Source organism: Gymnoscopelus microlampas, assembly GCF_963454915.1.
Source record: "Gymnoscopelus microlampas genome assembly, chromosome: 10".
NCBI classification, from domain to species: Eukaryota; Metazoa; Chordata; class Actinopteri; order Myctophiformes; family Myctophidae; genus Gymnoscopelus; species Gymnoscopelus microlampas.
Genome location: NC_139947.1, coordinates 23,443,224 through 23,459,403, shown reverse-complemented (window position 1 = coordinate 23,459,403; position 16,180 = coordinate 23,443,224). Strand labels below are relative to the sequence as shown.

General features: G+C 43.3%; 1 protein-coding gene across 2 annotated transcripts in view; it reads left to right on the top strand.

The window, feature by feature from the left end:
• mib2 (MIB E3 ubiquitin protein ligase 2) overlaps positions 1-15,708 on the top strand; it is a 58,338-nt gene extending 42,630 nt beyond the window's left edge. For both annotated transcript variants that reach the window (XM_084069615.1, XM_084069614.1), the window contains exons 14-19: positions 5,349-5,475; positions 5,841-6,251; positions 8,997-9,175; positions 10,020-10,213; positions 11,553-11,618; positions 12,782-15,708. In XM_084069615.1, the coding sequence (XP_083925741.1) occupies positions 5,349-5,475; positions 5,841-6,251; positions 8,997-9,175; positions 10,020-10,213; positions 11,553-11,618; positions 12,782-13,023 (1,219 nt within the window). In that variant the 3' untranslated portion in view covers positions 13,024-15,708. The remainder of the gene's footprint in view (positions 1-5,348; positions 5,476-5,840; positions 6,252-8,996; positions 9,176-10,019; positions 10,214-11,552; positions 11,619-12,781) is intronic.
• Positions 15,709-16,180: the final 472 nt, after the last annotated feature.

Below are 16,180 nucleotides of genomic sequence, written 5' to 3'. Positions count from 1 at the left end.
ATTTATTTATTTTTTATTTATCATTATTATAATATCATAAATATAAATTATTATTTTAATTATAATTTAAAAAACATGCAGTAACCACTTAAGCCATATTTTATACTTATGCTATTCGAAAATAGCTGATCTACATCTACAAGCTCACATCGCATCGCGATGAAGATTGATATTTTTGAAAAATGTGAAAGATTTAGTATATTGTAATGCCAATGCTTTTGTACTTAAAGTTTCTATTCAGGACTTTTACTTGTAACAGAGTATTTCTCCATTGTGGTATTGATACCTTTACTTAAGTAAACAAAAATCTGAGTACTTCTTCCACCACTGCCAGCAGGCCTCCCTTGCATTGATGCAATCCAGCTACTGCGCTGTTCTTAAACGCAAAGTTGAACAGGGGATTTGGGAATGGTGTGTGTGTGTGTGTGTGTGTGTGTGTGTGAGTTTGAGGGGGTGTTATTCTGCCCACTGTTAGCTTGATTGCTTTGTCGTCCGCCCTCGTAACGTGGCGGGAATCTTTGGAATTCGTCCATGGCCACAGCTCTCCGCTGGCTTTCCCTGATAGGGAGATGAGAATGTTTGTTTATTGGCATCAAAGGTATTTATTTAGTTTGTGAGGAAATGGAAAAAGAAGGCTTTAGGCCCTAGTTCACAAAGCATCCTGGGAAAGCGGAGGGAGAGGCGCCGAGGCAGCGAGCCAGTTCTTCTTAATGCTAGAAACGGGACAGATTGGGGTTGTGAAAAAAATAAAAAGTTTAGACGGGACGGACAGCTTAGTGCGAGAGCTTGAATTGTAGGATAGTGAGTGAGATGCTGCTTGCAAAATCCTGAGTATTAATTTAAATCTCAGAATCTCAGACTCAAATTAAATCTTCAATCTAGAATTTATTTGAGTGAATAAAATGTATCTGTGTGGTAGAGTATTTTAGTACAATATAACGAGTACATATGCAGTGGTTGGGGTGGCCTTCCTAATTTTGATCCTGGTGTCAGGTAGGACACCTATTGGTCGACAAGTAGCCCTGGCTGAAGCTCATATGCCCAACATCTCCCCTGGCCAAGGGCGGATTCACCAATTAAATGTTGCATTATTTCATGATTTCTCCCTCTGCTCACCATGTAATATTTCTTTCCTGGTAGTGACCTCTGTTTAATTCTCGTCCCAAGTTCCCTCCTTGGAGTCATATGTCTGTCCCCTTCGTTCCTCTTGGGGTCATATTTCTGTCCCTCTTGAAGTCGTATGTGTGTGTGACTGTCCTGGGGCTCCTAGTGCAGTGTAAACAGCCCTGCTCCATCAGGCTCCCAGCCAGGGGTCTGGCTGCCCTGCACGTACCCCAGCGAGGCCTCCGCTCACTATACCATGCACACACACACACACACACACACACACACACACACACACACACACACACACACACACACACACACACACACACACACACACACGCACAGTATACACTTCCAGATGTGAGCACATGAGGCGGTTGAAAGCAGAGTCGACTTGGAACATCGCCACACATACACACACAGTGTGAATGTCCACAGTGTTAAAAGTTGCAATCCCTGCCCGGGATTCAAACCCAGGTCTCTTGAGAGACCAGATTTCTACCACACACCGTCAATGAGAAATCCCTGCTTAGCCAGGGGAGAGATTGTGCTGATGAGGTGGGGGGGGGCACAGAGGGTGTCCTACCCGACACCATTTGGGAGACCACCTCCAACCACTGCAGATGTAGTTCTATTGCAGTAGCATACAGTCTATACACTATAGGTTGGTTAAAATAACATTTTATTCATTCAAATAAATTCCGGATCGCAGTTTTAATTTTACTCAGTTACAATGTGGTTACATTCTAAAACTTGATAAATTAACACTAAACCTAAACACTAAACCCGCACAGCTTTTAAAAATATGCATTTTTTCCATTCGCAAGGCAAACATTACTTGACGCCAAATCGTTGTTTATTTATTTTTGCCTTCGTGCGACTTTAGATTAGAACACAAGTTCCCGTAAAGCATGCTGATTAATTAATTCACTCCCCTGGCGGGAAAGGTAATTAGCAGCATGCCTGACATAACTTTAAGCCTTTACGTAGAGCATGAGCGCATCGTGCCACCGCATGAAATGCATCGCTGCAACATCTGCACGCAATTTGATTATTCATGAACACACAGAAGAGGAGTCAACGATTAGGCAAATTCCGCTGAGATGTCGAGGAAACTTGCAGGCGGCAAATGGTGCGTGAACGACTGACGGGGCTGAAATCCAATCTCGGTAGAAGTACAAGGATGAGGCGGGATGTATGGGTTGGTGGGGGCCTGGGGGGAGGCTGAGTAGCTGTCGTGATTAAGGAGAGTAGAAAGCATGTCTGACACCTCCCTATCCACCACGCCACCCACCGCGCATGAAAACATGCAAGCACGCGCACATACATACACACACACACATACACAGACACACACACACACACCCTTTCGCAAGTCAGCTGCAATGCAGGTATCAATGACCTCCAAGATCATCCTGACAACATACACAGCTGCCTATAAGGGGAACCTGAGTGTGCACGAGCACACACGTATATTGACGCATAATGTGTGCAAATGTGAGTCAATTTGGTTACATTTGCACACACCCAGAGTTACAGATGGATACATTTGACACTGAGGATTTGTATGGTGTGCACACTCACCAGCCCATGGCCCAGTACTGCATCTGAAATGTAATGAGTAGCGCACCACTAATGAGCCTGTGTGAACTCATAAATAACATTGCATTAAAACCTTTCTCTCTCTCCTTGACGCGTAAATAATTGCACTGTTCCACTTCCCTCGACTGGGAAGCTTGGCACGAAGTATTCATGTAAACACTTCTATCAGTAGCTAGTTAGATGGATGAAGTCCGGATTGTTTCATGTCTTAATTGATTCATAAATCACACTCGCAAAAAAATGCATCCGAGACTTAGTTGTTCTGTTGTTGTTTTGTAAACTTCTCGGACTCCACTTTTCTGCCCGCGCCTGCTTATGGCTTGTCCGACTGTCTGACTTGTGTTTTGATATAGTGGTGCAATAGAATAGAAAACAGTAACCAGCTCCACAAACAACATCCATTTTTTAAATGAATAGCATGGTCCAGCGTCTAGTTAAAGACTGCTAGTGCAGTTAACAGCGGCAGAGAGCTTGGGCAATGTCACACACTGTGACACGCGACTGCCCAGGCCATCATTAAGGGCTGTCCTCTTCAATTTCACACGCCATAAAGCAGGCTTGGTCACAGGGCAGTGGACAGCTCAACTTTAAATCGCTGCAGCATCAGAACAAAAGGCTCTTTGCTTTGCTTGTGTCAGATCCTCCAGTTCAACCTCCTGTCAGACAGAACATGTCGTGGCATATAAAGCTGTAATCCAAAGCGTATTTGAATGAATAAAACGTTATTTTAACCGATATGTATGGTAGAGATAATACGATATAGCTAATACATCTGCAGTGGTTGGAGGTGGCCTCCCTACTCTTCCATTGAGACATTGAGACACAATTGTCGGGTAGGACACCTTGTTGACGGCTAGTACTGCCTAAAGCTCATAAGCGCAATATCTCCCCAGACCAAGCAGGGATTGTCTGTTGGCTGAGTGGTTGAAATGGTCTCTCATGCGGGAGACCGGGGTTCGAATCCCGGGTAGGACATAAAAGTTTTAAATCAGAAAGATGACATAATACTTAAATCCTTCCTCAGTGTTCATTTAACTCAGAGTGCAGTTACATCTGCAAGCTCTCTGAGTTTGAAATGGATACATTAACAGAGCATTTTACTCTGTAGGATGAATGACATTTTTGAGCTTTATGGACGGTATAAAGCATCCCATTTTACGATGTGCATACAAAAATGATTTGCAGCATCCCTCTCCATGGTAAAGCCCCACCGCATCACGCATGGGAACATAGGTTTTTACAGTGGAGCATGTTGTTTACAACTTCCTGGTAAAAGGGCAACCATTACAGTGGCCTTCGCTGCATGGATTACAATGATTTACGACTACAGAGGGCTTGAGAAAACCGTACCGTGTGACACCGTGAGCATAGGGCGGAGGAGGAGGATCGGAACATGAAAGCAAGTGACAATCCCGTAATGCAGGTTTGGTCGGCATCTGGAGGTCAAGCGGTAGTATTTAGAGTGTCTGGGTAAAAGCTTTAGGCTTTCTAATGGTAATCCCCGGCTGCCATGCTGGGGGCTCAGTGTGTGCGGGACCTCTGCGTTGTTATATGCCGGCTTCTTCCTCCGTTCAACAACAGCTGGGGTACAGTCAGATGCCTGTTAAGCTGCTGTACAGCGTGCGACACAGGCACACAGTACTGTACTGTATGCCACACGGGAATGCATGAAAATCAAAATCAAAATGCATGAGTTCTCACTTGTGTGTGGTTCTGAGAACTGTGTTGTGTGTGGTTCTGAGAACTGTGTGTGTGTGTGTGTGTGTGGTTCTGAGAACTGTGTGTGTGTGTGTGTGTGTGTGTGTGTGTGTGTGTTTGTGTGTGTGTGTGTGTGTGTGTGGTTCTGAGAACTGAACGGCTTTGTTTCTATACTGGAGCCAGCTCACTGGCTAGTGGCTACATGTTGGGAAGTGACAAACTAAGCTCCCTAAAGCTTCTACCGCCCACTTGGTTCTGTTTCCTGTGTCCAGGGTTGCAATTAACCAGCTGGACACTTCATGAACGTTTTCAGATTGTAAAAATAACTGTCTAATAATATTAAACATATTAATCTTTTGGTGGTGGCAATACTACGGATAGTTCACCCCCAAAATAACTTTTTTTCTATCGATTAGTAACCACATGGAGACTTGAATTCATGGATATTCTTTTGTTTTGTCGCATTCCTAAGCCAATAATTTGATGACCGGCAGCGGTTCCGGTAGGAGACACAAAGAGTCTCCTTTGTTTCTCCTACCAGAACCGCTGCCTACTGGACACAAGATGTGCTGCCATCTTTGTTGTAGTTTGGCCATTGTTGCAATTAGCTAACATAAAGACATAAAACTTAGGGATTGTAGCTTTAAAATGTATATGAGTTATAAGATATAGGGGGCGGCCATAGCTGAGTGGTTAGTGAGCCCGCCTAGGGAGCCAGAGGCCCTGGTTGCCCCAGGTTCGATTCCAGGCCAGGCCAGCATATGTGTCGATGAAATGAAATGTGTCCCTGAGCAAGACTCTTAACCCCTAATTGCTCACAGGTTCTCATTGGAAACAAGACCGCAAGGACTTTCATGAACGACCTGTTAAAAGGAATTATCCTTATCCTAAGAGTTCTATAGAAATGTAACTGTGTGGCTGGTTGTTTTCCTCGAATGCAGTGCCTCAGAAAAGATCCTGGCCCGGGCACGGCAGCTGGTAGACATTAAGAAGGAGGATGGCTTCTCTGCGCTGCACCTGGCCGCCCTCAACAACCACCGGGACGTCACCGAGATCCTCATTAAGGAGGTAAGCCGAGGACCGGACACTACAGGAATTCCAACCTCTGTCAATCACAAGCTCGGCTTGTTGATTGATTGATTGAATACTTTATTGGCAGTTTGCAAAAAAAAACATCCATGGCTGACAGTTTGACTTTGCCTTCAAGCTTTTTTCTTTGGCTTCTTTTTTTGTGATTGATTATTTTATTTGATATCAAATAGTTTGATAAACCTTGGCACCCCTACTATCAGCCACTCTGACCTGATAACGGTGTCACTCACTCCCCATCCTCTCCTCCTTCTCTCGCTCTAACGGGCCGTTCACACCAAGCAGTATAACTATAAGTTATAACTAATAGTAACTACCCCCCCCCCCCCCCCCCTCCCCCCCAGGGCCGCTGCGACATGAACATCCGCAACAACCGCAACCAGACGCCGCTACAGCTGGCGGTGACGCAGGGCCACGGCGAGCTGGTGCAGCTGCTGGTGGACGAGGGCGCCGACGTCAACATTGAGGACGAGGACGGTGACACGGCCATGCACGTGGCACTGAGCCGCCCGCAGCTGGCCAACACCATGCTGGGCCCTGCTCCTGCCGGCTGCGGAACCAGCACCACCATCCCCAACGCCACCACCACCACTACCACCACCCCCAACACCACCACCACCTCCACTACTGCTACTACTGCTACTACTGCTACTACTACTACTACTACTACTACTACTACTACCACCACCACCACAGAGGAGAGTGGGGAGGGATCTTCATCCTCCTCTTCCTCGTCTTCCTCGCTCTACTGCAGGGTAAGGACAGGTCCGGGGACCACCCAGGGGTCCAAATGGATCCGATTGGGTCTGTAACGCAGAGAGCGTACTAATGGCTCAGTTTGGTACACTCTCACTGTTAAGTTAACACTGAGGATTTTACTGTGCATATTGGGTTCCCAGAGATTAAAAAACACGGTATAAAATCTGGGTCCATGGCCTAATGCATATCAATCTGGGGATCCTTGAATTTAAAAAGGTTTAGAATCACTGAAATAAATTATACTGGATCCCTGGATCTACACTATAAAGTCCTCAGTGCTCATTTAAGTCGATCAGAATCAAAATCTGATCTTTGTTGTCACATCACAGGTTTACAGTCCATTTGGTTCCATTTGTACACTCTCGAGTTAACAGACACGCAAGGGTCCATTTGGACCGCTGGTGGTCCCCAGACCCCACGTTGAAAACCATTGAAGTAAACAAACCGAGTCAGGGGGATATAAAAGAGGGAGTAAATAAAGGTGTGGAGGAGAAAGGAATTATCTTTACTGTGGAATAGTGGCGAGTGAGGTGAGAGGTCAGGTCATGGGGAGGAGGAGAGCAGAGTAAGCAAATAAGTGATACTCGATCAGGATCAGTGAAGGAGAAAGGAGTTTGCTTTGTTGTGTCAACAATGGTCTGACAGAGGGAAGTGGGCAGGGATGGTTAATGGTTAAGTGGGGCAGGTGCAGACATGAAGACAGTGGGCCAATTAAAAGAGGAGGAAAAAGGACACAGTTTGACTGCTTTGAAGGCAAGTCTTTTATTTTTCTTTATCGAATATTTGTCACACTCTGTGTGTGTGAGGGGGTGCCTTCGCATATTTGCACTTTCCTGTTCTACCCTGGATTTGATCTCCTGCGCAAGTGCTGACATTTTTACCACTGAGCTTCTAGAAACAGAAACTTTGACCTTGAATTTTTTACCTTCAGGTCAAAACTTGTGTCAAACCAAAAATAGGATTGTGTCAAAGGTTGGTGTCCAACCTAGACACAGGATCTAAATGCCTCAATAAAAGAGCAGCGAGACCATATACAGCCACACCAATTGTATAAGTTATATTGTTTTAACATACAAAACATTACATAATACAGCTATAAATCATCCAGAATAATGTCCTTCACGTGTGGCATCGTTAGCATTCCTCTAGTCACAAACTAATGAGGCCGCTTGTTCACAGCAACAGCCATTACTCAAATGCTCTCGAGCCGCTGAAGGATAGCTGAAGGACACATTGTAGAAAGATCCTCACCATAATAGCACAAATACCTGCTGAAGGATAAGATGAGTCAAATTGCACAGTATCGCCTCATCTCAGGGGCAGTTGGTCTAAAGTTCCTACTGCACACTTTAAAATCATCAGTGTTAGTTTAACTCTGAGAGTACAAATGTAACCAAATGGACCCGTTAGATAAATTAATGCTGGGGATTTTACAGCGATTTTACAGGGATTTTACAGATGTCTAGTTTATGATTACAAGTGTTGCGGCAGATATAATGGCACTGCTGAAAGGTGTCCTTTCTCATCAGTCTGACCCCAAACACTGCAGCACCCCTCATCCACGCCTGGGAACCTGCCAAGGCTGAGACACGCACACGCACACGCACACACACACACACACACACACATACACACACACACACACACACACACACACACACACACACACACCTTACAGTACCTGCATTTGGCCAGGCTGAGTGCTAGGGGCTGTTTTCACTGTAGTCAGCAGATATCGGGGGGAGTTCTCTTGCACTGATTGGATCTGGGTCTGTCCATTGACCTGAGCTGGACAGCAGCACTGGCTTTAGTTCAATTACCCACATCCCTCTGTTGTTGTTGACCACCAACGTTGCCCTTGATTCTTTTTTTCTTTCTCCAAGTAGTCTTATCGTACAATATCTGTAGGATCAGTTCTGTTTATGAATCATCAATTCAAGAATCAGTGTAATTGTTGTAATGTTTCCAAGTTTTCTTAAAGGACTATACCGGCGTTAATACTATTCACAGCCTCGGCTATATATTAGTATGCTATGTTTACTTTGGAATCAAACTTACCTGAATAATTTAGTCGAGGGTGAAACATAATTATTAAACTAATAATAACTATTTTTGTCTAGACTTTTCAAACCAGTCCTAAAAAATCTAACAATCTATGGTACACTTTAGAAAATGGTCAGCAGTAATATCAAGAATACAGTGAGTCATAGTCAATGGACATAGGCAGCCAGACTATCTCTTCCACAACCTTCAAATACTGCATACCGTAGTCTGTAGTAAGGTCCTGTAAAAGTTGAGAACAGGAAGCTGTCATCTGTTCTTCAGTCTATCTGCTCAGCTATTCGATCAATCACAATGCAGTGTTCACAAAAATGTTAAAATATCGTATTAAACTTCCATTTCTGTTAAGCAGCTAGCACTGTAGGCTTCGAATAATTTGATTACCACTAGTAGGAGTTATTCACACCATTTTCAGAGCTTCCAAAGTACAGGGTGTTAGGTAGAAGCAGTTGAGAATCGTGGAAGCCAACATGTCTGCCTTGAGAGACTATCAATGGACTAAACATGCCTGACCGCAGGTATGGCTCTTTAAGTGGGGATCAGCGGTAATTAGTACTGTCGGGTAAACAATGAGGCTCGTCAGTCAGTAATCCTGTTTGGTGCTGCTGCACATTGGTTCAGACACATCAGCGTCATCATTGCTGTCCTCTTGTCCCCTCCCGCTTCATCTGCTGCCACAGCTGAATGGCACAGGTCTTCTGGGCAACGCGGAGCTGAGCGTAGGGGCCGCCATCGCCTGCTTTCTAGCACAAGAAGGCGCCGACGTCAACTACGCGAATCACAAGGGCAAGAGTCCTCTGGACCTGGCGGCCGACGCCACGGTGCTGCAGCTCATCAAGAGCTTCTCTGAGAAGCACAGGTACCGGACGGCAAACATCACACATAATTATGGCTGCAACTATCAATTCACTTCTTAGCGAGTATTCTATTGATTACTTTTTCAATGAATCAAATAATAGAACAGCGTGTTGTTTTTATATATATACGTTAATGAATTTACAATCTATTAGCGATTCTTTCTATTTATATATAATTGATTAAATGGATTAGTTCAATTAAAGGGATATTTCACTTTAAAAAAAACTTTGGGTCATTTTATTGTCTACTCAGGCTTTTGACCACCAGACCGTTTTTAAGTTGCTTGATTCAGTATTTAGATATTTGTTATTCATTTTATCAGACACGCCCCCTTCCTATACAAATCCATTATAACTTCAAACTCATTTTTAACATGTTAAATTCATCAAAAACACCCATCCTTGGTTCTGGTGACTCACCCTGCCCTCCTAATACGTGAGGGGGCCGTGTTTTTTCGATTACTTTTTTCATTTATTTTTAATGTTTTTTTTGGAAAATGAAAAAAATTCAATACAATAAAAAAATAGATGATAATAAATGAAAAAAGTAATCGAAAAAACATGGCCCTCTCGCGTATTAGGAGGGCAGGGTGAGTCACCAGAAGCAAGGACGGGTGTTTTTGATGAATCTAACTTGTTAAAAATGGAGTTTGAAGTTTTGTATAGGAAGGGGGCGTGTCTGACAAAATGAATATCAAATATCTAAAGACTGAATCAAGCAACTTAAAAACGGTCTGGGGGGCTCTCAAAAGCCTGAGTAGACAATAAAACGCACTGTTTTGTCACGTTGAGGACCTTTTCGTCGCAAAGGTCCACACGGTAACGGCGTTTTGTGGCGCTCCACAGGTTGCAACGGCTGCAGGCCATCACGTGCGGCCAGGGCCTCGGCAGTGCCAGCCTGCGGCGAGTCCACACCACGCCCAACACCATGACCAACCTGGCTCTGCCTGTGCCGCCGGGCCCCAGCGAGTGCCTCATCTGCTCGGAGCTGGCCCTGCTCGTCCTCTTCTGCCCCTGTCAGCACAGCGTAGCCTGCGAAGGTACTATGCACAGAGAAGGGCTGGGGAGGGAGCGCAGTGCCTTATGTACTTTGCAATAGCGGTTCTCAATGTGGGGTCCTTAATCCATTAAGACAGGGAACGCATCTGTGTCATTTTTAAGATTTCTTTGGCTATTCAAAAATAGCAGATCTACAAGCTCATAGCGCGGCACCCGCACTATGAGCTTGTAGATCTGCTATTTTAGAAGAAAATAAATAGTGACTGAATAATTTAGTCGAGGGTGAAACATAATTATTAAACTAATAATAACTATTTTTGTCTAGACTTTTCAAACCAGTCCTAAAAAATCTAACAATCTGTTTGGTTTTTTTTAACGCCTCTTACAGTAAGTGAACATTTGTATCTCAAATCTTTCCTTCTGGGGATTCTACAAAATGTCTTCTAAATCAGTTTGTTTTGAAAAAAACGTACGTTGCTATAATATCAGTGGTTCTCAAACTTTTTTCATGTCAAGGACCTCCAAAATTAATATATTGGCCTTGGCTTGGTGTGAATGGCCCTTCACAAAATATTTAGTTCCTGGGACCCCCCAGAAGCAAAGATTTGAGATTTGACTGAAGATTTGCACACATTTTCACGATTGATTTTTTTTTTTTTAGCAGATCTACAAGCTCATAGCGTGGCACGAGTGCCGCGCTGTGAGCTTGTATATTGAAAATGACACAGATGCGTTCCCATGGGTTAAGGGAGTTCCAGGGGGTCCCCAGATAAATTACTGAAAGTTCATCTTCACCATTATAACACGTGCTACTAGAATCATATAAGAATGTCAATTATGGTCAGAGTTTCACTGTTATCTACACCTACAGTACCTAGGCGGTTAAGGACATCATACACCTTATTAAAATGTTCTTAGATTCGGGTCCCACAGATACAATAATTTATCAATTGGGGGTCCGTGGCCTAATGCATATTGTTGCTGTTGGGCAGAAACCTATTATCGTCATGTTTTTTCGTAAATTAGTGCCCTAATTCGTCATACTACAGTGTCATGCAAAAGCAGAATGAAAAAATAGCAGATCTACAAGCTCAGCAAGCTTGTAGATTTACCATTTTTGAATTTGAATCCTGAAAAGTAACAGTTTTGGACATATGAGGTTTCCCCCCTGACATCAACAATGTTTGTGGGTGGTCCTTGAAATTAAAAGGTTTGAGACAAATCCTCAGTGTTCATTTATCACATTTGTACACTCTCAGAGTTAAATTATCACTGAGGATTTGAGGATATGTGCTGTACAGTGTATCAGAGAGAGAGTGAAGTTGCATTTAACTGGTGCAGTGCACGCTGGCTGACCCCTGTTCCTTGTCATCCTAACAGAGTGTGCCCATCGAATGAAGAAATGCATTAAATGCCAGGTCACCATCACTAAGAAGATCAGACAAGGTAAACCGTACCGCCTGACGTTATTGGTTGTTATGTGATACAACCCAAAATGGGTTCATAACCCAATTCTTGTCCAGGCAAAGAAATCCCTGTCATGAATGTATCAAGTGCCAAAGATGTCTTGGTGTTTTTTTATTTTAGCTTTTGAATAGTACTAAACAAAATTGACTTACAATCGCAATTTATAGTCTGCAGTAAGCGCAGTACAAAATGAATTAGTGCTGCTATTTATTTGACAATTCTAATGAACTTTTACTGGGTCATTAACAACTTCAAAGACCAAGCCAGAAATATTGGTGTAATTATGATTCAGACCTTTTAATATTCATATATCAAGTTGATAACAAAGCTCGCCTATTAACGTCTTAAAATATAGCAAGAGTTAGAGGGTTCATGCCCAAACAACTCTTAGGAAGACTTCTCTGTGCTTTTATCTCTAGAAGGTTAGACTACTGTAAGGGTCTTTTCTCAGGTCAAAGCTGTCAGACAGTTGCAGCTCATTTAAGTTGTAGCCTCTAGAGTTCCAAGTAGAACTGAGAAACATGAGCTCATTACACCAATTCGCACATCTCTGCAGTGGCTTCCAGTGACTCATAGAATTTCTATTAAAATATTGCTGATCATCGTTAAATCGCTCAATGGTTTAGGGCCAAAATACATCTCTGACTTGCTTTTACATTATGGACCCTTGAGAAGTATGTTTGTCCAGGTTTGGTTCTGTTCCCAGAGAAAACATGGCGAGGCAGTGTTTAGTTATTATGCCACACATAGTTGGAACAAACTTCCAGAGGATCTGATCCTTGAGCCAACTCTGACTACTTTTAAAATCTAGGCTAAAGACATTAATGTTCTCCACTGTCTTTTATTAAATATTTCAGCCTACTCTTGTTTCTTTTTAATGCATAATGGTGAATTTAAGTAATGAATTTTCTATTCTGATGAAGTGGTGTGTTGTAGTCAAAAAGGGCACCCAAAAATAATAAGCACAGTTTTTAGAGGTTAGTACCTATACCGAAGGACAGAGATGTGTACGTGCCTTCCTGTGCCTTACCATATGATGTCACAGCAGTGCGCTGTCGCTGCGGGCTGAAATCCTGCGTCGCTTTGTGTTTTTAAACAAAGGTCAGACGTTGACCTCCCTCTCTCTGTGTCCCTCCCTGCAGACCAGACGGAGGTGGACTGCAGCCCCGGCACGGAGAACTCAGAGCAGCACAACCTGCTGGAGCAGCTGCAGTCACGTTACCGTCAGATGGAGGAGCGCATCACCTGCCCCATCTGCATCGACAACCAGATCAAGTTGGTGTTCCAGTGCGGCCACGCCTCCTGCATCGACTGCAGCGCCGCGCTCAAGACGTGCCCCATCTGCCGGCAGACCATCCGCGAACGCATCCAGCTGTTTGTGTGACCTCCCCCCCCCGTCCCTGTCTCGAACCTCATCACCTGCCACACCCACCCCACCCCGACCCCACACCCCCAGAACTTCCCTCCGAGCGGAGGCTTGAGGATGATACTGTGTTATATTTCCACTGCGGAGAGCCCCGGCTACAACTGGTTCCACCAACTGTTCGTTCAAGGATTTAGTAGTTTTTGAGCAGCGCAGGGCGGAGAACACGCGCAGCCACGTTAACGTGTTTTTCATCGTCACGGTTTTGCGTACGAGGGAGACGCACCCACCCCTAACCCCTCCCCTCGGTGTCATGTGTTGGACATTGTGGTTGTGAAGGTTGACCGTGATGTCACACCCTCACAAACTCTAAATCGGTGCACAAGGAGGAAGTCTGTGATGGAAGCTTACAAAACAAAGGGGATGTCCCTCCCCTACCCACCTCTTATAAATCCCCCCTTATCTTTGCTGCTTTAAGTGGATGTCTGTTACCCATCCTTTCTACCTGTCTGCTCCCCCCCACCCGTTTACAAGCCCACAGAGAACCCAGTCCAACGACTCCCCCCATGATTCCTGTGAAGTATGTTTGCTCTCTCATTTGTATCAATCTCTTTGTAATCAGTGTTAGTCTATGGAGAGGGTGATGGTATAGCTAAAGGCTCTCTATATAGTCCCCAACCACTCGCCTGTATGCAAGGGGAAATACACACTATATATGCATGAGTATATGCATATTGTAAAGCTGAAAATGACTGTTGTCGTGGGTGTTTTTTGGTTACATTTGTGGTTTTTAATGTACAAGTAATTAGTACAGGTTTTATTTATGTGTGAAAGGTCTTATTGCATAGTAATGTCCTTTTTTTTCATTTCGGTGTTTGCCTAGCAAAACTCTTTGTTTCTACTGAAATTCACCCCAAGCCTACATCCTCTACTCAGGGTATCGAATCATTGAAAGCACTTGTGATATCCACAAAAGGTTTTAAGAGTGCCCCTTGTTGGTGATTTTAGAAGTTTATCTGAACATTTTTTGGTGTATGTTCACCAAAGAGGAAGGACATTTATGACAGGTCATATTATCATGCATAATTAACAACCCACGAACGTTAACTTAATGGCTGAAGAAAACTCAATTCAATTTAAACTCCAAATTTCTCTTTTGTGAAATGAATGTTTCTTGAGCGGACCGTTGGTCCCCACTACAAAACGCCACGGAAAACCCCTTTTCCTCACTTATAAAATCAAAAAAGAAAAAAGAATAACTGAATTCATACAGTACCATCACCAAGAAGCATTCGCTGGTATTGTGTATCTGTTTAATTGGTTCAGAACTATGACACCGTCATGGCCCCTCTGAGGCCCGTCTTCTAATTTGTGTAGAGTTGTGTTACACAACAATCCCTGGGTCATCCAGTTGAAAGGAAGAGACTTGCATTATTTTATTTATCAAACAGATGTATTGTACAACATTGAATTAGAAGGGCAAAACAATTGCTGCTCCAGATTCATAGTTTACCTGTCCACCATCCTCGTTGGGTCTATTGAGAAGATACCCCCTATCCCCTTGTCTGCGGTTTTGGCTGCAGACAAGGATTGTACGCCAACATTCTGGATTGTACATCAACTTCATCCTTTGTAATGTGTTTGTTTTCTTGAAGGGCTTATGCATATAAGAAAAAAAATGTATCTATTTTAATCTTTATTTAATTTTTTCTATGATAAAAAAAAAGAAACATTTCAGAGACAGGTTTTCTTTTCTTTTTGGTTGTTTTCTTCCGTAGATCCCACATTTTGGGAGAGCCAATGTTAAGATGTACATTTGAATGTCAGAAGAAAAAAAATGTATCCTGTCTCACTCTGCCTTTTTATGTGGAAAAGTTGTAAAGACATTTTAATTATCGAGAGCGAGATGAAGAGACAGGGAGGATTTTACCACAAGGTTTACTTTGAGGAAAGTACTAATACACCAGTGCCAAATCGCATGAGGATGTGCACGCGAATGCACGCCCTAGTTACTCTAGACGCACTACACTGAAACCCCACCGAGCCTACGTGGGGTTTAAGGTATTTGAACAATGTCAGTTACACTAACACAGAACTCAAATCTTGTAAGCGTTGAAGATATTGGTTATGTTCGGTTTAGTTGCATAAAATGGAGTGTTACAGTTTATCAATGCAGTCAGTTGCTGGTCTTAGAAGAGGATGAGCTTGGACAACAGTGTAATGAAGCTAGTTATTCTTTGTCCTGAAGCTGTAATGCTCTGAATCTCCGTGTGTCCTGAATGACAGCTGATATCAAAGTCTGTCCCAAAACACCTTATCTATCCCTTATGGTTTGGATCTTTTTTGTTAGTTTTTTTGTGTGACAATATCAATCGAATTTCTTACAGCAATCATCAGACATGTAAAAGATTGTCATTTGATGTTCTAAGTTAGGTCAAGCAAGCGGTGAGTGCAAAGGCAATAATTTTTCAAAGAGTTTTTTTTTTTTTTGGGGGGGGGGATTCCCAAGGCGGTTCAGTTGCTATGAGGAAACCCTGTTGAAATTGAAATACTATTAAAGCAACAAATTGAAAATGTTACTATTGGTGTATGTACAGTTACAGCTCTCGGAGTTATGAAGTTGGCCTTACTGTCCATTCCTCCTCTGTTGATGTTTTTTCAGTTGTATTCTGTACAAAAATATTTTGCAATAAATATTGAACCGTTTTCTAAGGACCTGGTGTTGTGTCACTATGAGTCACTTTAAGCATTTATTTTACAGTGACTTATTTCATGTAGCCTCCTATATTGGCCTTCACAAAGCTGATTTTTGAAGCACAGTCTGCGTCTGTCATATGAATTGTTTTTTTTTTTTTTTTTTACATTTTGTCACAATTTCACGTTACAAGGTCAAGGACGGGTCCTAAATTGGGCCCATCTGCAGTTTCATTTCATTTTAAGAGTACAGTACAGTAAAGAATTAAGCATTAGCCTCATTTGGAATTGATGGTGTTGTCGCTCCAGTAAAAGGCTGCTGTACGCCTGTGCTCCTCTCAGTCCTAATTGTCTTAGGGTCCCTGATGACTCGGCATAATGACTCAGTGCTTTACCAGTGACGTCCTTTGTGAGAAGGTGATGACAGCTTTGTACATTGGGAAACGCACTGGGACAACACCGTCCAAGGTCAGTAAGAACAGTG